At 46.0% G+C, this 26,758-nt stretch overlaps 1 protein-coding gene across 5 annotated transcripts in view; it reads right to left on the bottom strand.

Annotated features, from left to right (window-relative positions):
- Positions 1-26,758, bottom strand: part of LOC133345504 (ectonucleoside triphosphate diphosphohydrolase 8-like) — a 50,900-nt gene that overhangs the window by 14,501 nt on the left and 9,641 nt on the right. For 4 of the 5 annotated variants that reach the window (XM_061556287.1, XM_061556289.1, XM_061556288.1 and 1 more), the window contains 2 exons: positions 8,924-9,060; positions 4,788-4,905 (listed from right to left, as the gene is read on the bottom strand). In XM_061556287.1, coding sequence (XP_061412271.1) covers positions 4,788-4,905; positions 8,924-9,060 — 255 coding nt within the window. Of the gene's footprint in view, positions 1-4,787; positions 4,906-8,923; positions 9,061-18,764; positions 19,681-26,758 lie in introns of those variants that run through there. The other variant, XM_061556290.1, reaches the window with a different exon arrangement.

The raw sequence follows: 26,758 nt of genomic DNA on the forward strand, positions 1-26,758 counted from the left end.
ATCAGGCGCCCAATGTGAACTTTCCATTGCCATGCAACGGTTGGTATTTAGTGGAAAAGTAATGCCTCAGATTCTTGAGCCACGTGCGGGGGTTTCCTTGGCAGAATTTGACAAAAAAAAATCCATTTTTAAAGGTTATGTTCTTAAAAGGAGAAAGAGAAGCCCAGGACACGAGACGCTCCACTACAAAAAAAGTGAGGTATGCATTCCAACATTTTACAAGGGGACATTTACAATCATCATTTTTTTTTTTATTAATGTCCTACACATTGCAGAGCGGAGCACTGTGTTCTGAATATTACGTAGGCCACGAACTTACCACCGCAAAAGGACTTCCACGTTCAATTGTGGTTTGTGAATTTCCTGGCTCTGCAATGTGTAGGACATTAATAAAAAAAATCTCTGATTGGAAATGTCCCATTGTAAAATGTTGGAATGCATACCTCACTTTTTGGAGTGAAGCGTGAATTTCAAAGCTGCATTTTCAACTGACACTGCTACTCGGAAGCTCAGAGCCGATTTTCAAAAGTCCACAGCGCAAAACTCATGCGCACAGTGAGACACAAGGCCAACACCACGAATGGGGAAAAAAATTGGCTACCAAAATAATATTTGGCTAAAAGTGAGTTCCAGATCTGTCTCCTGATGATGCATTAATTATTCGATCAACATCGATTCTTACGACACAAGCAATGTATGCTAAAGATCAGCATACAGGAGGAAGTGTGGTTTTGATAACACGTTTCTTCACAAATTGCCAAGAATCGTTATCAGGAATATTTAGCAAACGACACGTGCAAAGTATCATGATGAAAGACTCGTGCTCACAGTGTCTCCTGAATGGCTGCAGGTCTATTCCAAAAAGAACGTCTCCTTGTTTCTGTAAACACCGGAAGCAAAAAGTACGCACATTTGACATTTGGTCTACAAACATCTTTTAATTTTACTGCGTTGGTTTTCGCCGGTTAATTCAGTTTCTGAAAAAGCTCCCATCATGCATACTGCGGTGGTGAGATGTTGCCTGATATGCAGGTCGTGGCATCTATCCTGATGCCTGAATATTTGTAGTTTGCGTGTTCTCTGTCTCCCTGTGGTCGCGTGGATTTTTCTCTGGGTTCCTCCAGTTTTTCCCTCCACATTTAGAAACAACATGCGTTTAGATTATTTGGCTGCGACGTGTGATGATGATGATAAGCCGCTTCGTTGAACTATCATGTGTGGTCACGTCGCCGCTGAAAAAGGGCTAATACCTCACACAGTGGGCTTTAGCTGGTAAAATAAAATAGTTTAGGTCACGTAAAATAGTTTAGTCAACTAAAATAATTTAGCCCAACAAACCAAGCGCACATCGGAGAGTTGTATAAAAAAAACATTCTCACATTTCCTCGTTTGTGTCGTGCGCTTAAGAATTGACATTAAAATCTTTTGCCTAAACTCATTACTCAATGACATAATACGGCCCCCTCCATCCATGAGAGGCCACTGTAATGTGCAGCAGAATCTCAAACGTCGATTGATGATTCATTGAACGAAGGGAGAAGAGGGGAGCGAGGCGGGGGGTCCGGGCGGGATCATCACACCACCTACTTGCCATTTTTTTGTTTGTTTTACGAGCGAAAAATGTGGAGCAACAGCTCTGCGCTTATCCGAGCAGAAAACCTTGCCTGCGTGTTTAAATTTCGGAAAGTTCACGGTCCACATTTGGTCATTCATTTGCATGTGCATTTCTTCGCGTACGGATGCCAAGACTTATTTTTCTTCTTAATTTATTAAATTTTGCGTGGCCTCCGCTTTTCTCGCCTTCCAAGGCAGCGACGTCGGGGGAGTTTGGCTTTTGTTGAAAGGACATCGCCCACAGGGAACGGCATTGACTAAGGTCGAAATAAAAAACAAACGTCTAATGCCGCTGAGTGGTTTAAACGTACACCCATAAATGTCAACTTGGGTTACGCACTGCTTAAAGGCTGCGTAGATCGCGACGGCAGGCGTGGGATCTAATCACGCGTCACGTCACACCCAACGGAACAGGGAGGAATAGGGCTATTGACAGAGCAACATAGGTACATCAGTTAACTGCATGAGCTGGAAAGCACACAATACGTGGTACATTTGCAGTACAACTGTGCAAACATGCTGACAGTGCCTGGTCATCGCTTTAAAAAGGGACTTCCTCCTGCCTGATGCCTGTGTATTATGGCTTCATGAATGTGGTCACACTGTGCACCTTATTGCCTTTTTATAGTGTCTCGTCAACAGCAGTGACTAAGACATTGGTCACAAGATTTCTGGAGCGGGGGGGGGGGAATAAAAGCCACGCGAGAGCAATGAACGCCGAGGAGTGACGCAACAAGCAGAGCAAGAAAGTGCTGGGAAATGTCTAAATGTGGTCAGATAACAAGGGGGGGGGGGGGGGCTAGAGGGGAACAGAGGATGGTGGGTGGAGGTTAATTCAGTAGACACACCCCAGGCTGAGGCTTGCAGAAGTGGTGTCAAACAAACAGGTGCTCAGGGAACCACGCCAAATTCTCAGCGAACACCACAGTGTGGTACAGATGGAGCCAGACCAGGGGGCCGGCAAACCCGCGACTCCGCCAGGACCGCTCTGCGTCGTTATTCGTCAACGGCCACCGGGTCTCGTATTTCACGTGCATTGAAACACTGAACTATTGACCGAATTAAGACTAAACAAAAATGTGGCTCTTCTCCTCGTCGCTTTGGTTGCTGACCGCTGAGCCAGATGGACCGTTTTGTCCAAAAGTGCATGGGATCACATGGACACGACCCGACATCCCTACCGCACCCCCACCCCCTCTCCCCCTTACCCGCGTCCCCCTTGACAGCACGTTGCCAAACCTGAACCAGGCACATTTTACGAGCAGGACACCGTGTTAATATATCACGTTCACTTTGTCAAGCCTGGGGCTAGGGTTTTGCGTTCAGCCATCACAATACGCTTCACAGGCACGCACAGATTCACCCTGTCCGTACGGGCGAGCGAATGAGCATCAGGACTGGTTGAGACATCGCTTGGTTTAGTTGAGTTGACCTTTGTGTCTATGTGTGTGTCTCTCTGTGTGTCTCTCTGTGTGTGTGTGTCTCTCTCTGCTTGTGTGTCTATTTTTGTGTCTCCGTGTCTGTGTTTTGTCCCTCTCTCTCAAATTTAGCAATCTTTGGAAGAACATAATCAACCAAGGAAGGGCTGTTGTGTTAGCCGACGCTCTGTGTTGTATTGCATTATATTTCTTAATTTACTCGGTTTGTTTTCTCATTCATTCTTACCTGATGACGGTTGCTTGTGTTGCAATCGAAACGTCGTATTATATTATTTAATTTATTTTCTTTCTACGTGACTTTACCGAAAGAACCAAAGAGTAATCCCTGCAGTCACGAAAGCTTCAAATCAAGTTTGAGACCTGGGACAGTACCAGACATCCCTTGCGACTGCTCTGAGCCATGACATGGGAATCAAAACCAGGTTTCCGGGTTCAGACCATTGTGCACCAAATCACAACGCCTCTCCTACCTGATAATTTTACATTCAGAATATTTTTTTCAACACAATCCTGTTCAGCCGAAATCCAGGGCCCATGTGAAATGGAAACGGAGCGCTGCCTGGTGCTCAAAAGTATTTTCCCCATCCCAATAGTTTTATCACGGTCTGTTAAACTCGTGTCACACATCCACCCCCCCTCCCCCCAAAAAAAAAACTGAATAAGGAACATCTAGTCCCAGTGGGTCAAAGAGTCAAAGTGAAGAATTCTTTTTGGAGACTTTTCTTTCGCGTCATGCCAAAAAAATGCACAGGCGACCTTACTGTTCTACCAAGTTCCTTTCTTTTTGTGAAAACATTGAAAAGAAGGGAGGGACTGTGAGATGAACCCCGCTGCAATGCGAGTCCCGGAGCGCCGTGCCATCTGCAACGAAAGTGGCCTTTGATTGTGCCACGGTTCATCGACCCTGCCGAACAGGGTACTCAACTCTTGGGTGACCTCGCAGAAACGCTGAATGTACGTCAACTTCAAAATCGGTCGTTCTGTATTTGGATGCCGATGCAAGTGGCAGGGCCAACCGGATGTTACAACGCGTACGAACACAACGGTTCACGATCCTTCGCTTTAAGAGGGGCCCCACTCGCTCGTGCGAACCCCGAATGACCTCTGCAGCTCACCGCATGCCCTTTCCGACGTCCCATGTATGCAAAGTTGAGTTGACCGCAAAATTAGGCTGTAAAAAAAAACTTTTAATGGATCTTAATCTAAATATTTTTTTTAATGCTGGACAAGCAAAAAAACATGGCAGGAATGAAAGCTTAATACTTTTTAAGGAGGCCAGGAGTGGGTTTGGGACACATCTCAATTTGTATTTATCTTTGAACCATCCAACGGTTTCCTGCGAACCTTACATAACAAATACTCTTCAGTCGCCAAGAGGAAAATGAAATTCCCCAAATAAAAAATACCCTTTTCCCATTCTCGAAAGACCATGTGTGTGACAGAGAGAATGGTAAAGAAGGATATTTTTAATGGCTGGTATATGTTTACCACACTAAAATAAAATGCATGAGTTTTATACCATAGTAATCCTCCCATACACCGCAGCTTTAAAGGTCTGTCTTCTCTGTAGCCTCAGAAATAGTTGCATAACATATTCCAAAGCTGTTCTCTGGCACAGGATGATTCCCTGCTAGCTGTAGAGTTCCGAAAGCACAATCTTATCTCGTGACATGGCCTCAATGGCACAATTGGAACAAAATTTGGAAATCAAAACACTCTTAAAAGTGCACTCACCCTCCACGTCGATGTGCGCGACCTGCGTCACCACCCCGGTGTCGTTCTCCTTGTCCGCTGGCCACTGGTACACGAACAGCGATGTGTGCGAAGAGCCCGCATCCAGCACCACTCCGTACTGCACACAATGACAAAGATATCCCCCCCCCCATAGCCTTAACAGACTTTCTGGGCAGGTGCTGTTAGCGAGTGCCTAATGAAGGCCGGCATTGCACACGAGGGGGGTGGGTGGCCAGCGCCACGCACGCCCGCCCGCCTTTGTCCCCCCGATGGAGACGTTAACACACCGGCGGCACCAGGCACACGAACGACACATGCGTTGGGCGCCGCACGGCCGAGCGGTGGAGCTTTGGCCACTTGTTGCAGAGCTTCACGGTTCCAAGCCCAGCGGTCGGCCCTGTTGAACACCGTGGGTGCATTTCCAAAATAAAATGCGCGGCATCTGCTGCACAGGAGAGGTCAAATATCCCAGGACGCTATTTTAAAAAAAGAGTAGGCCACGTCTGCCAGCGTCACGGTCCAAACTGTACCTGATTGGGTAAAACCACACGGCAACATCGCCCGCTACGATGAAACTCTGTAATTAAGAGTTTATTTTGGGTTAAATCGCGTAAATATGTGTCGTTGAACCCAGCCAACTAGTAAGGTTTGTCACGTAAACAGAACATGCCGATTCGTTACTAGCACAGCACACCGGTGTGTTGGAGAGCAAATCCACAACAACATTTACAATTCGAGTACCGTAACGTTTCGCCGGTAGTAACTATGAAACTACTGCGGATGATACTCGTCTGTGAAACATCGCGAACACCAAATGCAACGACGATTCCGTTTGATTTGTTGAGTCTGCCTCTCCTGGCAGCCGAGCATCACGCGAGCGAGCGGTGCGGCAAGTGGCATACAGGCACGGCGGTCACTTTCTCGCCTCTCTTGACGATCGTTAGGGATGCAAAGACGCATCCACTCGTCGATTCAATTCTATTCTTACGCTCCCGTTGTACGCATGGAACAGAGCGTGAGAGGATCGAGTGTTTACCAGTCACCAAATTTTAAAACGCGAACGTACATTTCTATGAGATAATATAAATGAGGCAGTGTACAAATGAAATACAAGAGATTACGTGCGGCAGACAATCAATATGTACAAATTTAAAAAAATGAGCAATCGATTCTTCAATCGAATCGCTATCCAGAAACGTGGCAATACATCTAACTGCTAGGGTGGGAGGGGACGGGGGGTGAATTGTGACGCGTGTAATGTTCATACGGGTAAACTTTTATATATGCCGAGTTGTATCTTCGTATGTATGCTGAACTTCTTTCGCACCGTACGTAGCCAACCGCGCTAATCGGAGGTGCGGGGAATCGGAGGTGCAGAGTTAACCTCGGGTCAGCCCAGGTCACACTAAGGAATGGACTTCGACTGGGAATCCAAATCGGTCCCGCAGGATTCAGGTTACGGCGAAACTACATGTGGCCAATCAATCAAAAACATTTACATTTTTTTCCAATTACAGATTAACGTTTGTGTACAACAGTTGTGGAATTACAAAAACAAACATGCCACAAGACTCCTATTAACAGCGGATCTACTTGTCGGGCAAGGGCCGGCGCGTACGCAGAGGGTTTTGTTTGAAATTATGGACTTAATAACAAAAATATAAACATACACATTGTTTGGCTGACAGTCCTCTGGGAACTATAACTTATTGCTCTTTAATTCAACAGTTCAGCAGGAATGCTTCTTGAGGCTGCAGCACGAGAGCCCAGCAACAATGTGAACACAAAAAACGGGAACAAGAAATCACCACGACAGCAAAAAAACATTCCTCCTCCTCCTCCGTGTGGACGTGGGCGAGGCGCAGATTCCAGCCGCAAGATTACCAACCTCGCACAATGGCACTGGGGGAGTGCGGAAAGGCTAAATGTGTTTTTACAAGGAGTACGTTGAATGAAATCATTAGAAACTCGCGAAAATTGAAATAAAACCTCCAGCAGTGCAGACGACGGGGAAGGATACAGTTTTCGACCGTTGCTTATTTGTCTTGCGAGTGAATTTTAATTTCCAAATTACAGAGTACAGCCAGCCACAGCTTGTAGGCTCTGCTGTCAATTCTTCTTATGGCTCTCCTCTGAGCTGTGGGGGCAGTCGCCGTCCAGCAACAACGGAGGCCAAAAGGAGCGAAGCTCACAACAACGAGCGGAGCGCCGGGCGGTTAAATCCAGCAAGGTGGCAACAGTGGGGGGTACAGCTGGTGCATCTACCAATCATCTCAGTTAGCCGACCCATGGCACCTGGGTCAGTCCCGAGACCTCCTGTCAGCGAGCCTTCGGCACTTCACGTGGCCTCAAAGTGCACCTGGCCTGGCACAGGCGCCGTGGTGACGTCACCGCCACTTCGTGGTGAATTGCGGGTATTGGGGTGGCCGTGTGAGGAAGTGCCAGAGATTGAGTGAAATGCCAGAGAATGCCTCCAAAATAGGAATTAGGGAAGGTCGGAGGAAAGATTTCCAGTGGGGCTGAGCAAAGACTAGTGGCTCATTAGCCAGCAACCTCCCTCTCATTTGCATCCACATCGTTTCAGTGCAAGTCTCCCACAACATCTGACCACCAGGGTCAAGCAACACACACTGCTTTTCTCAACTTGTTTGAATCAAAATTGCCATGTTGTTTTGGTCAAACAAGGCAAATCACTGCACTTCAAAGAGGATCTGTTTCTCTTTAACAGCCACTGCTGACGTCACGTGCAGCGATTTAATCATTTACCTCTAATAGCAGCATCCTGATGATAGCTGCTGGAGGGAAAGAATGCATCACATTAAGCTGACTTCAACTTAAAACGTTCTCACCAGCTCCCAAATGCATTTAATCGAAAAAAACTATACAGGATCTAGACATCTTCTTGGTTCTTTCGGTAAAGTCACGTAGAAGGGAAGTAATAAAATAATAAAAATAAAACATAATAAAATAATTCTCACGACGTTTCGGCCACAACGCAAGCAGCCATCTTCAGGTGCTTTAATCAAGTAGGATGTTATTTTATGAGGACACATGTACATTTGCACACATCTTATAAAATATCTCGAAATAGCTTTGATTTCGCTAGTGACCCCTTCGAGTAAAAGGAGTGTTTGGCGCAGTGGGTAGTGCACTGCACCACGAACCTGGCCACCTGAGCCCGATTCTTGGCCGCGTTAACATCAGTGGCGAGTGATACCTGAACCGCTCCCCTCCCCTCTCGCTCACCAAACCCACACCTCGCCGTCGTGCTTTCAGATGCGCTTCTGCGGGCGTCCGGAACGCTCTTCCTTCCGATATTAGGAAGCCACTGGAGCAATGCACTTTTAAATCTAGATTGAAAGCTCATTTCTTTAAAACCTTTTTTTGTGTTCAGTGTGTTGTCATTCCCCCACACCTCCAATTAGCACGATTGGCTACGTACGGTACGAAAGAAGTTCAACATACAAACATAAATACACCAACCAGAGTAGTGAAGTTCAGTCAACAACCCCCAGGACCACCACGATATGGGAAGAACTTCATCCAGAAATGGCTTGACAAAGTGCTATAATATTCTTGGTTCTTTCGGTAAAGTCATGTAGAAGGGAAATAATATAATAATAGAAATATAAAACAATAAAAATTCTCACGACGTTTCGACTGCAACACAAAATTTGAAAAAATAAATGTTCTTGCTGTGGATTTCACACCTGATGATGATTGCTTGTGTTGCAGTCGAAACGTCGTGAGAATTTTTATTGTTTAATATTTATATTATTTTATTATTTCCCTTCTACATGACTTTACCGAAAGAACCAAGAATATGAATCCCTGCAGTCACGAAAGCTTTAAATTAAAAGTGCTATCAACTATTATTAATATTTGTATTATTACTTCATTACTATCCAAGCACAAAGGTCAAGTTGGGATGGCGACAGTGAATGTCCAATACTTGAAATATGGTAGTTGGGGGGGTGGGGACAACGATCCATGAGGATGGGAACAACAGATTGCACCGCTGTGGGCGGGGAGGCACAGCCACAAGGAAAACCACCAGAGCAAGAGTTCCACCCTCGTGGGCACAAGGTGACGGGGAGTAGGGGAGGGGGGGCTGCATGTGCGGTGGTGCAGGGTACCTTGAGCGGAGGGGGGAGCTTCTTGCTCTGCGCCACAGCGATGGAAACAATCGCGGTCACCAGCACGACGAACAGCGCGAGCCCCAGGGCCTTGAGCAGACATCGCTGCCTCGGCGTCGTCCTGGCCCGCTGCTTGCCTGAACGTGCGGACACAATGGGATAAAGATCCCCCGTGGAGCCTTAACAGACTGTTGGGGAAAGTGCAAATAGCGAGTAGCACCTATGAAGGCCGGCACGGCACACAAGAGGGTGGGTGGCCAACACCACACCCGGGCCGCCTTTGTCTCCCTAGTGGCGATGTTTACACAGCGTGCCAGGTACTCATTTGAGGCCGAGTCGACCTAGGGGAGGCCCAGGACCGGTTTCAGATCATCGTCTTGGGTCGCCGGGTTCGGAGCGCAGTGCGCTGACCATTGTGCCACCGCTCTCCAATGGGACAAAGACAAAGATCCCCCGTATAGCCTTAACAGACTGTAGGGGCAAGTGTAGTTAGCGAGCACCTATGAAGGCCGGAACGGTACACGAGGGGGTGGGTGGCCAGCACAACGCTCGACCGCCTTTGTCTCCCCAGTGGCGATGTTTACACACCGCACCAGGTACTCATTTCAGGCTGAGTCGACCTAGGGGATGCCCACGACGGGTTCAGATAATCGTCACTGGTGTTGGCCGTGAGTGGGAATCGAACCCGGGTCACCAGGTTCATAGCGCAGCGCGCTAACCGCTACACTACCGCTCCCCCAATGGGACACACACGCGTGCACACGCACACACGCACAGAAGCAGGTGTTAGGTTCTAAAGCCGGTGCGCCAATTCTCGTGGTTGCATTCAAAATTACGTGCATCATCATCATAATAATCATGCCTCGGCAACGATTAATCCGTCGCTCTGTCATTTCGTTGCTCTGTCATTGTAACCGTTCATTTGCAGCGCTTCTTTAATGGTGCGCAAATCAACAGGGCATTGAATACCAAAACCAAATCAAATAACAAGAGCAGTGCAACTGCCCAAGTAATTAAAACGATAAAAAATACCGTACATTGCGGGAGTAACTGATAAACTAGCCAGATGTTTGGAAAAACGAAACATTCGAGTCAGATTTGGCACGGTACATAAAAAATACAGAATTTAATATCTGGTACAAAATATGTATTACTGAAGCTATCAACAGAAGGTGTCCACAGGATTAACTGCACGTGTGATAAATGTTATGTTGGGCAAACAGGACGAATAATCAGCACGAGACTAAAAGAACATCAGAGAACGAATGATCAGCACGAGACTAAAAGAACATCAGAGAAATATTAAATTCTCCCAAATGCAACTGTCAGCCGTAGCAGAACACGCGTGCCAACAAGGACACTCAATTGATTTTGATAATGTTGAAGTTTTGTTCAAAACTAGCTTATACTAGCCAACACTAATTAGAGAATATTTCGACATTGAAAGCAATCAAAATAACTTTAACCGTTCGGATAGCTACCGTCTCAGTGCTGCATGGAAGCGAATAATGAAATAATACATTATTTAAATGCATGCCGACAAAGGGCAGCGTACTTCAATAAGGATTACCGTTGGTAGGGATATTTTAATAAACACAATAGACAAGAAGGACAAGTTAAAAAGGCTCGCATAAGGCACATGTATAATGTACGTTGCCTCAGTAATCCCCCCCCCCCCCCCCACATATCTGGCTATCGCCTGATGAAGCTAGTTGTAATTACCGGCGAAACGTCATACTCAGTTTGTAAATGTTGTGGCTTGGCTCTCCAACACACCGGTGTTGCTGTACTAGTGACGAATTGGCATTTTCTGTTTACGTGACAACCCTTACTAAGTTGGCTGTGTCGGGTGGTGGCGGGTTTTAACGACACATTTATATATTTACGCAATCTAACCCAAAAACCTATATTATGGATGATATTGGTCGTGAAAGGCTACGTGTTAAATTTACATTATATCGCTCTCTTGCGTACGTTCTTCAATCCAACTGTCCCTTTTTCTGTCGTTCGGCACAATTCCGCGTGTGCGTCTCTCTTTGCTTCTTTTGAACATATCAGCTTTTTTTTTCATTTCTCCCATTACACCGTTATCGTTAAAAAAACAAGTACAAAAGCATTTAACCTCAGAAAGCTTTTCAAATGTGACCCCGTCTCAAGATGCTGTTCGAAAATGAAATCAAGACATGCATGTCATTATTTAAATTTTCATTAATTGCATCTGTTCTATGCAAACTCCTGTAAACCCTCGCTTCCCGTGTAACCTGCCTGCCGTTTTGGCCTGGTCCCCAATGAATAAGAGCTGCTTAGCTAAATGGGCCTTACACGGAATAAACTGACTGAAACCGACCGATAATGCTACAATGTAGAGAGATGCACATGTTTTACTGAGGTTAAGTGGGAGAGCAGAGTGATGGGGAGGATTATGTCACTGACAGTCAATCTACTCGGAAAGATGGAAACAGGCAGTCATTGACAGGGCAGAAAGGTAAGGTTTTCGGGTCCTGTATTTGAAAATTCTGGACATGTAAAATAACGACACGGGGATGGATGCTTTTTTTTTAGTAAAAATGAACTTACTGAGAAGCAGCAAACCGATGTGCTTGAAATGAATGCTTTCAATCAGTGCATACTGCCCACCATGACAAATTGATTAGAAACACGGGCACCTTCGAACAAACTCGAGTATGGAGAGATGGCGCACTATCGAAACACGGGCAAATCGAGAAGGAAAATACGACAACATAACAACCAACCATGCTCTGGCAAGCAGACCCACCCGCCCGCCCGCGACTTTTGCCTTTCCAATGCATTGCAACACAACGCGGCTGCTGTGTGCGAAACACGCAGACGCCAATAAGCATGCGGATATACGGAGATGCTAAGAGAGATAAATTGGTTGCTGCGTCCGACCTCCATTCGACGTCCCTTACAAAGGAGGCCCGCATTGCATCTTGACGGACCGTCAGCAACACGTGGCCGCGAGAACAAGGCGGATATATCTCGCCTACAGTCAAGTGAAAGTAACACCATTAGCGTTGCCACGACGTGTGGATTTATCATCTCCAGCATCTAGTAGAACCACGTGTAATGCGTTAGAGCGGGTGGTGTATAATTAATCAACTGACAAAAAAATGGGACTTTTAATGAGAAGACTTACACATTTCCCAGAACAGCTATCTTACTAAGGGGATATCCTGCCACCTGCAGTTGCGACCCATTACAATGTCACTGTTATTGACGATGCAAAAACATTTTTGCTACGAATACCCACAGCCACTAAAGGAAGCGACGCAGTAGACAGCGTCTCCTGGGTGACAGCCGCTGAGTGGCACAGCGTGACACAAAGATGAAGCGATTTGAATGTTCCCGTACCAACCCTTTGCTTTGAATATTTTTGGGTCCAATCTCACGCGGTATTTTATTCTGTCTATGTATATATTTTTTTGCTTAAATTATATCAATCTAATGGACTCTCTTGAGTTGTGATGGACTCTCTTTGAGTTGTGCGCCTTTTGGCGTCATCTGTTCCAACACCATGTGAGACTAGGCTCTAAGGAAAGCTGTCTCGGGTGTGGACCAATCAACTTCAAGGACAGTGCATACATTATCAGAGTTATGTTTTTTGTTTGCATTGACTGCAGGTATTGTGGTCTATGTAAACATGACTCCTTGTAAAAAAGGTGTCAGTTTTGTTGCCAGATAGAAGGGTAAAAAAAATTATCATATATATAAAGTATCTTTACTTGATACAGCAATTGTGCTATGAAGACGGAAGCTTGTGTTGCCTCCGAAACGTCGTGATTTATTATTTTATTTCTATTATTACTTCTATTATTTTTATTTTTTACCTACGTGACTTTACCGAAAAAGCCTAAGAGTATTGGTCTGGTTGCCCTGGTTCTGTTTTTGTTTCCTGCTTTTCATGCATTGCCCATTGGCAATGGCGGAGCCAGGATTTTCAGGTAGAGGGGCAACCCCTCCAGCAATGAAAACTGATAGAGGAGTTGTTAGTAAGTAAGGACTTGTCCCTTGCTTTTTATTCGACGCGTGTGCAGCGATGGCGCAGCCATCGATCGAGGGTCGAATTCGAACCGTGTGTGGTCGGCATCGGGCTCGCTAAAGGTGAATGCCTTCAGGGAAGTCGTGGACTCTATACGCAACTGTGCACAATTCTGAGTCACTGAAAACTGCTTTGCCGTTACTTATTGCCAATGATGGACTCAGACTATTGTCCTATCATCTCATAGAGTCCCTGGCACGTAATACTATGCTACACAGTGGCAGTGGTGGTCGCAAAATGCCGATGTATTACTAATAAACCCCAATGATCCGATCGAAATTAGGGATTACGATTGGATCATTGAGGGGGGGGGGACGTGCCACCCCACCCCCCACTGGCTCCGCCAGTGCCCATTGTGATCCTAGGATGGAATACACATCGAGCCACTTCCATGTTCCACCAGCTGTGGTCTGTCATCATCTGGTGTTTAAACAAGAAGTCGCACGGTTACTCGAGATGCACGGTGCCTTCAAGAGCCTCCCCATCGATGCCGCTGCAACTTGTATTTATTGCCGCGCTCTAGTACTTGTTTGTTTTTTGTTTATGTCACGTAGCCGCAAGTCCCCGATCTTAATCAGCCTAAAGTGTACTCGTGCGCAGGCGAGGTGAATTCAGGAGACGGCAATACTCACGGCGCGGTGTACGGCAGCTTCGGAGTATTTTTTGGAGCAAAAAACGCGTTTACTCGAAAGCCACAAGCTGGGTCATAAACACGGACAAGTGGCCGCATTGAAGCTACCGCTTTAATTGTTGCTCGAGATCCCAAATCGTATTCCATCATGACATGAGCACACCAAACCTGGCTATGATATTTAAAGCTGGCCTGTTTGCGGATTCAAACTCTCTTCGACACTGCCTGCAACTGTGACATGCTGACAACTCCAAAAAACATGAAAACCACTAAACGATGATTACGCAATTTCCAAATGAAGACGTACATCTTGAAGGATTATCAGCTCTGTCGGTAGATTACTTGCTGTCATAAAGTAATGCACATTTGGATTTTGTTCCACATTACAATCATGCGCAGCATTTCACAGCTTTTATGTATTTTTTATGACACGTACATCAAGTACAGTACAACCTCGCATATCCGACCGTCATATACATGTCCTGATCAGTTCAATCTAGACCCAGAGCAGCTTTGTGCTCGGTGGAGCTGTCATTCTCGACAGCCGTTCACAAATGTGACCTTTTCGCGTACGGCACTGTACAATAACGGGTTCTTAATCTCGCGTATCATTCGCTTAATTCCAAAGCACGTCGAGGCTTTTTCTCAAGTTAAACCAGTTTGTCGTTCTAGATTTGAAGCTTTCGTGACTGCAAGGATTCATATTCTTAGGTTTTTTCGGTAAAGTCACGTAGGTAAAAAATAAAAATTAATAAAAGTAAAATAAAATGAAAATTAAAAATCACGACGTTTCGGAGGCAACACAAGCTGAAGACGGAAGCTTGTGTTGCCTCCGAAACGTCGTGATTTTTATTTTGTATTTTATTTTACTTTTATTAATTTGAATTTGAATTTTTTACCTACGTGACTTTACCGAACAAACCTAAGAATACAGTTTGTCGTTGTATTTGTATCCAGTCACCCATTTGTCAACGGCGTAACTGTAACTTTATACCGATGTTTACACATTAGATAGACCTTCTCATATGTCTGCCCTGACTGTGGTGTCCAGCGAGAGGGCATTTGTCCGTAATCTCTGCTGAGTGATTTGCATGACGACTATCGAGGAGGCAATGGTGATGATGCTTCTCCACGGTTCTTGCAACTCCCACGGAGGTAGCATGTAGACTGCAAGAACCAGGCCAAACGGAGGTCACACTGGGCCACAGCATATCTAAACTAAACTAAGATTTGTATTTATTGTATCAGTTAAGGCCCACTGAGCTATATAGCTCTGTTTTTAGAAGCGACCTGACTATCACAAATGATAGCACAACGAAGTGGCTTATCACGTGAAAATATACAGCATCAACCCAAATACTATGAAAACGGGTGACGTCGATACTGAACGTGGACGGAAAAAAACACGAGGACTCAGAGAAAAATCCAGACGGCCACGGAGAAAGAGGTACGCAAACTCCAAACATATAGTCAGCGTCCGTGTCGAGATCGAACCCTCCTCCTGTACACCGGGCGAGGTAGTTAACATCTCGCCACCGTGGCGCAAACATGTATGCCTTCAATGCCGAACACGCAGCCCTCGCTGGCACGTGTGTGTGCATTCCTTCGTTGCTGTACCTTAGAGCAATTACCTCCGGACTGCACTTAATTTTAATTAGACTCCCATTTCTGGAAGCCACGTGTCCACAAATGCATGGCAGATCAATGGCAGCACAGACCGCAGATCGAGCGCGGCTAATGTTTCCATGTAAACGGAACTGCACTAAACTGGTTCCAGCGTATCGATTGAAAATGGCACTAAGTGAAAAGGAACGCAACTCTAGACACCCCGCGATTGCCTGCATTCCACAATTGCCTCTCTCGAAGCAGCGTGAATACACTTCCCTATTTTCCCCACTGGCCTCCGCGAGTCGGTTTCACATTCGTTTATCGCGTTGCCACAGAGGGGTTACCGCCAGGTCACTAGCACTCGAGATGTGCGAACAACCTATTTACCGCCCACCGCAGTTTCATTCCCAGAAGTTCGACAGACCACAATGAAATGTAATCGATCCGTCCCGTTAGAAGGGTTCACCGCTGCGTTCACCACCTTGCCGTGTGCATCACTTCTGCATCGACACGAACCCCCCCCCCCCCCCCCCCCCCGTTGTCCCATGCAACAAAAACACGAGACGCTTGCAATGGGTGGTGACAGATGATGATTTTCATCCGGAGACTCCTCCGGGTGAATTGATAAATCGTGTGTGAACGGACGATCCTAAACAAGAAGAGCGGTATATGCCGCATGTATTGACAGCTGCAAAACAACGCAATGTGTTTCCCCCAAGTTTAACACGTAGGCTTTCGCGACCAATAGTATTCATAATAAACGTTTTTGGGTTAGATCGCGTTATTTATAAATGTGTCGCAAGCCTCCACCACCCGACACGGCCAAGCAGTAAAAAAAAAGTTTATCACGTTGACAAAAGACAAATAGTTCACTACTTTAGCCCACGGGTGTGTTGGAGAGTGAATCCACAACATTTACAAAACATTTGTAAACGTTGCGGATTCACTCTTCAACAACATTTACAAAAAAATTTGTAAATATTGTGGATTCACTCTTCAACACACCGGTGGGCAAAAGTAGTGAACTATTTCTCTTTTGTCAACGTGACACTTTTTTTTACTGATTGGCCGTGTCGGGTGGTGGAGGCTTACGACACATTTATAAATAACGCGTTCTAACCCAAAAACGTTTATTATGAGTATTTTCCCCAATTAGAATAATAAAGATGAAGACAATGGTCCCCCGCTCTCTTTGTAGCCTTAGCTCACTGTTAAGGCAAGTGCTGTTGGCGAGCACCTATGAAGGCCGGTACGACACACGAGGGCGTGGGTGGCCAACACCACGTCCGGGCTGTCTGTGTCTCCCCAAGGTGGCGTTGTTTTTGGACCCCACCAGGTACTACTCATTTGAAGATGAGTCGACCTCGGGGAACCGAACTCGGATCGCCAGGTTTGTAGCTCAGCGCGCTAACCACTGCGCCACAAACCCCCACCCCCACCCACCCAATGGTTGCACAAGCAAATATAACGTATCCAAAACTTACTAAAAAACAAATTGACATTCTATCAATTAACATTTAATTTAAACATGCGTGGCTGCTCTTCCATCCAAAATGTGGTTTCAGAAACAATTTTTTTCCTCCAAATATTCAACCGGTGCCTGGACAAATCCAAATCCAAATATTATTGGGCATTCAGTCGAACACAAGTCAAGATTTACAGGCATTTTATTTATTTACTGTTGCCTATGATAACCAACTTTACTTTCATACCATTTTGAAACAAAGCAGTAGTCTTCTGCAGTGAGTAGACGAAGCAATATGAAGTAGCACGCTATCATATTTATTAAATGAGTAAAAAAAAGTGAACTTCAAGTGCGTACCGCAGTTTGCGAGTATACATTTGCCATGCCGTGAATTCGCAGCATTTTTACCGCAGTAAAAAGAAGACAGATTTTAAACTCACGCCGCCGACTTCCTGGCAAGCCGTCAACTCTGCATGTTCGTGCCTCGCGACGGCGGCTTTCACACGAGGCGCGACGCAAACGTAGACGTCGTTAACGTCAATGCGGGGACGTCCGATATCAAGACAACTAGGTGTGCCATTCTGAAAGGGGCAGTTTACGACGACCCGTTAAAAGGTGTCACGTTGACAAAAAACAAATAGTTCACTACTTTAGCCCACCTGTGTGTTGAAGAGTGAATCCACAACATTTACAAAAAAAATTGTTGAAGAGTGAATCTACAACATTTACAATTTTTTTTGTAAATGTTGTGGATTCACTCAACTAATTTTTTTAAAATTTTGTGGATTCACTCTTCAACACACAGGTGGGCTAAAGTAGTGAACTATTTGTCTTTTGTGGGGCATTAAGACGCGGGGACGGACACCGTTACATTTGCCACGGCCACGCGGCAGCTGCGATGATTCCGCTTGCCAATGAGATTCACGTTTGGCATAACAATGGGTGGCGCAGCCGCGCGGGCATTCCGATCAGACACGCACGGCACGCGGATGGGAGCCAGGCTACGACTACCAGCCAAGCAGCGGTGCCTTTAAGCCATGACTGGCCCCATGCCTTCGTATTTCACAAGGCAGCGTTTGGGGGGGGTGGGGGCTTGTTGCAGGTAAAAGTCGGTGCCAGAATTTGAGAGCAGTCTCGGTTTCCCTGCTCATTTGGAATCCGAGAGATGTGTTGCACACGGAGTGATTTCTCAAACGGCCAATGATGAATGCACTGCCCTCTCTCTCTCTCTCAAGAGAGCCGCCTCAATGTTTAACCTCAGAGTATAAAAAATATATCTAGAAATACGGCTGTGTAAAAATCACAGGTTTTTTCTCTCTCAAAAATGTCTCTCAAAATTACACGAAAGCCATAACATTCCCAAATCTATCAGAATGTTATACAAGCACTATACTTATTCTAAAGCCACTTGTTTTGCGTCCATATTTAGCCACGTGGAAATTCATACAAATACAGTTGTTGTGAGCGATTGTAAAACAAACCCCCATCCTCAAATAATATTGCACAGACTTCGCTGTCAGCGTCGCAGACACGAACCCTTAACGTACTCATCATCTTTCAGAAGCATCGTCGTATGAAATACTCAACAAGCATCTGTCCCAAACACTGCTCCTCCACTTAACACGTAGCAGGCTTTCGCGACCAATATTATTCATAATATAGGTTTTTGGGTCAGATCGCGTTATTTCTAAATGTGTCGTAACCCTCCACCACCCGACACGGCCAAACAGTAAAAAATGTGTCACGTTTTCAAAGGACAAATTAATTGACTTCTTTAGCCTACCGGTGTGCTGAAGAGAGAATCAACAGCTTTTTAAAATTTGAGCAGTACGACGTTTCGCTGATAATTACAATCAGCTTCATCGGGCAAGAATGGTGAAGCTCTCCTGTTGCTTCCGGTCTTAAATAGAGCAGCATCAGGGTGACACATTTATAAATAACGCGATCTGACCCAAAAACCTATATTATGAACTGCTCCTCCGCCCCCACCTTGCTCAAGTAAGACCGTACAGCACTACCACTGGCACCCCGCCTCGGCGAGTACAGGAGCCCCAACGACATCTCCACTCAACGTTACCTGCTGCCGTGGTGGTTGTGGGCAGGTAGACTGGTGGCAGCCCAGCCCTCTCGGGCACCTCCCCAAGCAAGCCCTCCGTCTGGACGGCCGTCTTCAGTTCCGTTTCGCTCATCTCCGCCTCTCGTAAAAACGGGCAAAACGTGGTTCACGGCACCCGTGCAAGTTTTGCCCCACCGCTGGAATCTCTCTCCCCTCTCTCTCTCTGTGTGTCGTGTTGTCACGCAGAGCGACGGGTGAGCTGCACTTCCTCCACTGCGCTGCTAACCACCGCCGCGCGAGTGGCGAGGGGAGACCACGAGTGGTGACCGGCGACCCATTCAAAGTTGCCTAACTCTCGTGCGGCCGGTGCTGTGGTGGGGGTGGTGGGATGCGGCAACATTCAAGTGGGCTGATCGCCCGCGCCGACGCGCGCACAGTAAAGAACGGCAACCTCGACTTTTGTCGACTCAAAAGTGACGAGCACGGCAACTTGTGAAAAAAATAAAAAGCTCCACAGAGCGCTGTTTGACGAGGTCCGTTGACACCTCCCTCGGAGCAGAGCGAGCGAGCTGCGGCTTTTAAAGAAAGAGCAGCGACAATTTATGGAAGGAATGACGCGGAGGGTTGGAGGAGGATGAGGTGGTGGGGGGAGGGTGGCGATGGGGTTGTGGTGCTGGGTGATCTCCCGTAACTCAGCTGCGCCGTGGTGGTGGTGGTGGGGGTGATGGCCAGCTCGAGTGGCTTACTCTCCTCTCCCTACGTGAACTGTGACCCTTCCCCCCGCACCCAGCATCTCACGCGCGCTCCGACTCGGCTCGAGACGCGACGGGAACGTCCATTCGGACGGGGTCCCCTCCCAGCCACCAGCAGCAGCACCACCACCACCACGCCCACGCACGACGGGGAGGTCATGCCGTGTACGCGGCGACGCCATTCGCTGCTGCTCCACGAAGGGAAGGGTGGGAGGAGGAGGAGGGAGGAGGAGAGTGGGAGTGGGTGGGAAGGGGAGGACGCTTGGCTGTGGGTTTTAACGTCGGCTTTCACGACAAGTCTGATTCATAATCAAAGTTTTTTTTTGGGTTAGATCGCGTAAGTGTAAATGTGTCGTAACCCTCCAGCACCCGACACAGCCAATTCGTAAGGGGGTTGTCCCGTAAACAAAACGTTAATTAGTTTACTGCTTCAGCCCACCGCTGTGTTGGAGATTAAATCCACATTTACAATTTGGTGGTGGTGGTAGAGATGGTGACAGACGCGGAGGGGACATACTGATTGAGACAAACGCGATCACATCACGCGGAATCCCAGATTGCCGTTGCGTGCTGCCTGTTGGTCGTCAGGCGTGTGGGGGTCAGGGAGGGGGGGGGGCATTATCTCTCTCACGTGGCTCCCCCGAGGCGAGGTGCACACGTGAGCTATTTCACGCCTGATATGGATAGCAATGCCGCATCCACCGGGAGGAGATTTCCCCGTTGATAATTATTGGAAGAAGACAAAAAAAATCCCGCGTGAAACTCCATTTACAACGTATCTCGTTACACATGTAATAAATATGCCGAATAGGAAACCAGTAATTTTCATTGATACTATTAATTTGATCATACCAAATGTGACTTTGTTTAAAAGCTCAACTACTTTTCGCCCATTACTGCATACATTAAATATACACCCACACAATTGTTCAAACGGCGAATTTTACAGCATTGTATAATAAATGACGAAAAAAATCCACAATTTCCCTCTCAATGATTAACATGAAACATTAATTACATTTAGACAAAGTGAACATTTTCACCGTTAAATTTTGATTTAAATTGCGATTTAAAGCTTTTCACCGTTGTGAAGTAATCCGATGCGATGAGAGGGCTGAGAATACAATCGGACCACTAATCTGATAGGCACGCAGTCGACTGGTGTTGTTTTCTATTTAGTTATACAACCCTGTCAATGAGATGACTAAGTGACAACTCAACAAACCGCCCCACCCCCTCTGTTCCACAGCTGTAGAATCGTGAAATAAACGAACGAGCATTGTTTAATGTTGACTCAAGTCCCTCGCACCTGGGCTGGCAGGAAAATGAAGACGTGAGAATTGGAAGAGTGCTGGTCACGGAGTCAAGTCAGCTCGCGCGGAAAATATTTTGCTACAATTCCCCATAGTGCCAGACAGTTCCTGTAGGGCAGTGGTTCTTCTTCACCTGGGGGTGCACGCACCCACTGGGGGTGCGAGATGTCCTTTCTGGGGGTGCGAGGCATGGGCAGATTTTTGTCGAAGCTAAATCATCGAACACACAAATTCAGCACGGACACGTACGTGTAACTACTCTGTTCATCAAACCCTCGGTGTAATAACATCTTTCAACGATTGGGAGCCAAAGGGATGCAGTAAAGGTTAAGAACCACTGCTATAGGGATCTAGCACCGGATATGAACACAACGAAAACGAGATGTCAATGTTTTAAAGGGGAACCTGGTGCAGTGCTAGTGGTGGGGTTAAGGGTCAGGTTAGGGTCAGCTGGGATGGGGCTATTGCTCGTGTAGGTAACGGTTAGGATCTGTGGGAAGACTAGTGATCATGGTAAGTTGACTAGTTAGAGCTTGGGACAAACGGAGTGAGGGGCTACAATTAGCAACTAGTTGGTTAGGATTAGAGTAATATAACGCTTTATTGGATCTATCCAGGGTAAAACGTCGCACATAAAATTAGTATAATACAAATGCGTGACCATTAATGAGTAGGTAGTTGGAAAAGATTGCAGAAAGTCTCTGCTCGTACGTTCAAATTAAACGCAGGAAATTGCTCTAGGTCTCAGCTGCGCAATAAAAATCAGAACCGTGATGCAGAAAGAGCTCAACGTGCAAACACGAGTATCCGTCGGCTTCGGTTTAGCCAAGCGTTCTCATTAAAACCAAAGACAAATACAAACCCAATAAAAAAAAAACATCTTAAAGGAGTTGCGGAACAGCATTGAACGTTCCAGACTTTCACGCCGCCGTACGAGCATCCATTGTGCCGCGGTGGTGAGATGTTAACTACCTCGCCTGGTATACATGAGGTCGTGGGTTCGGTCCCGAACCTGACACGCCTGTATATTTGAAGTTTGCGTAGGTCTCTCTGCCCGTGGTTGCGTGAGTTTGTCTCTGGGTCCTCCGGTTTTTACCCTCCACATTTATAAACATGCTTTTAGGGTATTTGGCTGCGATAAATGTCCACGTGATAAGCCACTTCGTTGAGCTATCATTTGTGGCCAGGTCCATTCTGAAAAAAGGGCTATGTAGCTCAGTGGGCTTTAACTGGTAACAAAAAAAAACACAGTTCAGTTAGGTCAGCTTGCTAAAGCTTCACGGTGACAGATAACATATTTATTGGCCAATTTCCCAGCGCCCATATCCTGCAAAGCTAGCACTCAGCCATTAAGCGTGTGTTATCTCCTTTCGAGGCCACATATTACACGGAGAGTAGGCAATGAATCGGATGCTACAATCCATGAACGTCGGCCAAAATTTAAAGCTTCCAATCGTGTCCGGAACAACAACAGATAACGCGTTTATTTATGAAAAATGTTTTTTTTAAACCATTAAATCATTTTAAACAATTTTTATTTCCCAAGGACAGCTCCGAATGTTCCATGTTCCCGGGAAGGGTTGTGGGTGAGGCACCTGCAGCAGATTTCCTGCCCATTCCCACCCAAATTAAAATCCCCGAAGATCGTCAATACCCACAGCTGTACGGCGGCAACCAAAAATAAACGCAACCACTCACTTTGGATGCGCACACAGAAACAAACGGAAGCAATGTTGATTTGAAGCGTTCGTGACTGCAGGAATCCATCCTCTTTGGTTCTTTCAGGAAAGTCACGTAGGTAGAAAATAAAATAATTCACCACGTTTCAGGCGCAACACAAGCGTCCGTCATCACTAGCCCCGGCCACTTCTTTATGACCCTTGGGCTACACCCATTTCAAACCTTTTAAAACAGTCTGCCTCAGCACCAAACGGAAGCTTTATGATACATTACGCAGCACTATGCTGCCCTGCGCACACCAGCACACAGGCTCCAGCAATCGAGTGCAATTGTAAATGTGTGATTTAGCATTTTTCCAATAAACTTTTTTTCAACTAAAAACTTGTCCATTTGTTCAAGTGCGAGTTGTTTGGAAGTTTGATAGAATGAGTACAATGTATATACATCTTTCTGAAATACATGTTCTGCTTGCGGACAGAAGATACATTTAACTTCCGACGGTTTTTGTAGCCAATGCAATGATGGTCTATATTTTGTTTTCTGGTTAGGCCACGGTAATTTTATGCCAAAATTCTTGTCAGTCTTCTCTTATTATTTTTTATGGAATTTTTGGGGATTGCAACAGATTACAAATTGATGTCGAAATTTGATATCCATTCGACTGCTGCGGGAGAAGCCGCGTTGGGTTTGTTTCAGATCGCCGTTGAATGATCCGTTTGGGGCAGTGCAATCACGAGATGCTGCACGGTCTTTTACCCTCCACGCTTACAAAGATATCTACATAGATATTAAAGGCAAAGCTGTGATTATGTGTCTGTTCAAAATGTTTAGCGGACTTCCCGACATGCAACAAACTTGAAATTGCCATATGGGTACTTTCCAGACTGAACACCATGCAAAAATTATAAAAATACACTTTTTTGGGGGGAGGGGGGGGAGCTCATTAATGCATTTATTTTTTGCACGGCAAGTGAGCTGTGACGTCACATGTCATGTGACCCGCGCACGTGGAAGCGTAACGCATTGTAGTGTAGCGGGTAGCGCGCTGCGCTACGAACCCGGCGACCCGAGTTCGATTCCCGCTCACGGCCACCACCGGTGACGATTATTTGAACGGGTCCTGGGCCTCCCCTAGGTCGACTCAGCCTTAAACGAGTAACTGCTGTGGTGTATGAACATCGCCACTGGGGAGACAAAGGCGGCTGGGCGTGGTGAATCCAAGTCCCGGGCGAAGCCGGGTAGTACAGCTAGTTATTTATATGTGCCAATGTATTCATCTTCATTGGTAAGAATATCAATGTATATTATCAATACCAGAATTTTGGTATAAAACTACCACCACGTGGCCTATCAACAAAAAATCAGAATACAGTATGGACAACCCCCCATATACGTTATCAAGTAACTGCATTTAGGATTCAGAAAGCGAGTCTTTCGTTCAAGAGAGTGTCACATGTGACAGAGTGTATCCAATTACAGGTACAGGACAGCAGTTCTAATAATGAGCCTGCTGTAAAAAAAACTACACTAATACCATGAGAATGAAATTAAACAGGACACATTATTAAGATCTTTAACGTTAAACTATTTGTATTAGCAGTACGTTTGTTTACTCAGGGAAGGCTCACCGAGTTTCGTGATTTCCTGCTAAGTCCTTGCAGTTGTATATTGCGTTGTATATTCCAATTGAGTAATTTGCGGGTAATTATTTCAAGTTTGGCAAACTTGAGACCATGATCTCGATACACAATGGCCTAACTCTTAAGAATCGTTAAAGTTGTCTCTGAAGCACAGCGCATTTACACGTATTATGGTGTCATTCACCCGGCAGTATTAACCAGGGCGACCGCTGGAATCGAACTGTGAACCTTTTAAAATATATATTTTTTATTTTACCAGGTAAAGCCCACGTAGAGCTCTTTTTCAGAAGCGACCTGGCCACAAATGATAAGCTCAACGAAGTGGCTTGTCGCGTGGAAGTTGAGAGTAGCCAAATACGACTCTAAACGCGTGCTCCTAAATGTGGAGGGGAAAACCGGAAAACCCGGAGAAAAATCCACGGGGCGAGAGAGACACCGCAAACTCCAAATATACAGCAGCAGGCGTCAGCGTCGGGATCGAACCCACGGCCTCCTGGATACCAGGCGAGGTAGTTAGCATCTCCTAGCCACCGGGGCACCTCCAACATCTCCAACAAGCAGCAAACACGCTACGGCCAAAGCCGTGTCGCCATCCCAAGAATCTGTTTCATAGATTGGCGGGGGGGGGGGGGGGTGTCGCGGGGAGGATGCTTAAAATGAAAAAAAAAACATATTTGTACTTCGTCAAAACAGTCAAGTATATCAACGTGTGATGCACCGTGGCATACTGTACGATTGCCACGCGTGTGTGGAGGCGTGCCTGCATGTTGCTGCGGGGCTTTCATAACCGAGCAGCAGACAGGATCGTGGCAATAAGTGGATAAATGCTCGATGCGGCAAGACCCGACTGATATCCCGTGTCCACTGGATGGCTTTGCTGCAATTCACAGAAACGCAGGAAACACCTCGGGTGGGTGTGTAAGCTTACCTGATGTCCTACCGTGGCGTTCATTTCAAGACAGGGTGTCAGAGAAACACATCTGCCCGTGACAGGATAAAGATGCGACTGTGGTGGTAAGACACGAGGAGGAAGTAGCAACTTGGTTTAATAATCATTTACATACGAGTTCTTAGTTTTTTTTTGCTTATTTTGAAAGAAGATGACTCGATCAGTCATGGATGTCGATGTCTTTATCTTGGCTAAACATTACACTATGTAACACGATTTTTGTTCCTGGGTAGTAAGTGTTCTTTTCTAATTGCTTATGCCTCAGAGGTACAGAAAATGGCTATTATTCCCCACAAACTTTGCTTTTGTGACCAGAACACACGTGGTTCGTGACGTTGGGGGCTATCCATTGAGTAGATACGCAAAAATCTGTCAAAACTTGACCCCTCCCTGTACGCACGCGGACTTTTACACCCCCCCCCCATCTGCGTACGTACAGCCTGACGCACCCCCCTCCCGAATCCTATAGAACGGCCGCTATTTAATCCACGCAGAAACGATCAAGGATTAATAATATTAACGTGTTTAAGCAAACAGATAGTCCACCGCCGGACTATCTAATTCATTTGAAGGCCAATGTCGACAAATTATTATCGAGGCTTCACCCCCCCCCCCCGTTTCCTATGCGTACATTGTCAGTAGACCCCCCATACGCAAGCGAACATATTTGGGTTAACCCCCCTCTCTCCTGCATGCGTACGGACTCAATGGATGGCCCCTTGTGGGAAGCGACTGGCGCGAGAGGCATCGAAGCAGAAAGCCGGCGTGGACAACGCAAGAACACGCACATGCATGGATCATACGAATACTGACCACATTAAAACCAGTTTGAGAAAACATAGAAACATACATTCGCAAGCAGTATAATTAAAAACCAGGTGACGATTGCAAGTAGCCTCACTCACGCCAGACCATGTTTAGGAAGCTAAGGGTGAAGTGTAAATTCTAAAGTCTCCAAACAGCGAAATTTAAGCAGCTTATCAAAAGATACGAAGAGTAGTGGGTGGGAGAAAGAGCCCAAAGCCGTATTGCCTGGCTCTGTTGTTTTAGCTTCCTATCTTTTCTTGGAAGGTTTTATTCGGGTTTATTCAGCCACCTTCTGCTTTCTCTCTCCCAAGGAATCACATCTGCACTTGCACGTCATATTTGACGCAAATTTAGCTTTCGGCCGACAATAAAACATTTAAATTAAACTTTAATAGAGTCATCTTTCACATCCTCCAGTTCGTGCACTGGACACCCTCCTATTAGAGATAATACACTTATTTTATAAATAAAAAATAAATATTTAAAAAGCGGTATCGTTACGTTGCGAGTCACATTCCAGTGCACTGTCACCCCAGGATATACAAAAGTTGAATTGGAGCACGCAAGACAAAAACACCCGCAGGCTGTTTTAAAAAGGTAAAGGTATGGCCCTGCAGAATCCCGTTCACAAACCCACTTTATCTTCCTGGTTCTTTCGGTAAAGTCACGTAGAAGGGAAATAATAAAATAATAAAAATAAAACATAATAAAATAATTCTCACGACGTTTCGGCTACAACGCAAGCAGCCGTCATCTTCACCTGAAGAAGATGAATCCCTGCAGTCACGAAAGCTTTAAATCGAAAATTAAACCCACTTTAGGCAGCTCCTCTAGAAGGCATTTGGCCTACTCATCCACAATTGGCTTGATGTAT

Source organism: Lethenteron reissneri, chromosome 22 (assembly GCF_015708825.2).
Source record: "Lethenteron reissneri isolate LAM-NWPU_2019-01 chromosome 22, ASM1570882v1, whole genome shotgun sequence".
Classification (NCBI taxonomy): domain Eukaryota; kingdom Metazoa; phylum Chordata; class Hyperoartia; order Petromyzontiformes; family Petromyzontidae; genus Lethenteron; species Lethenteron reissneri.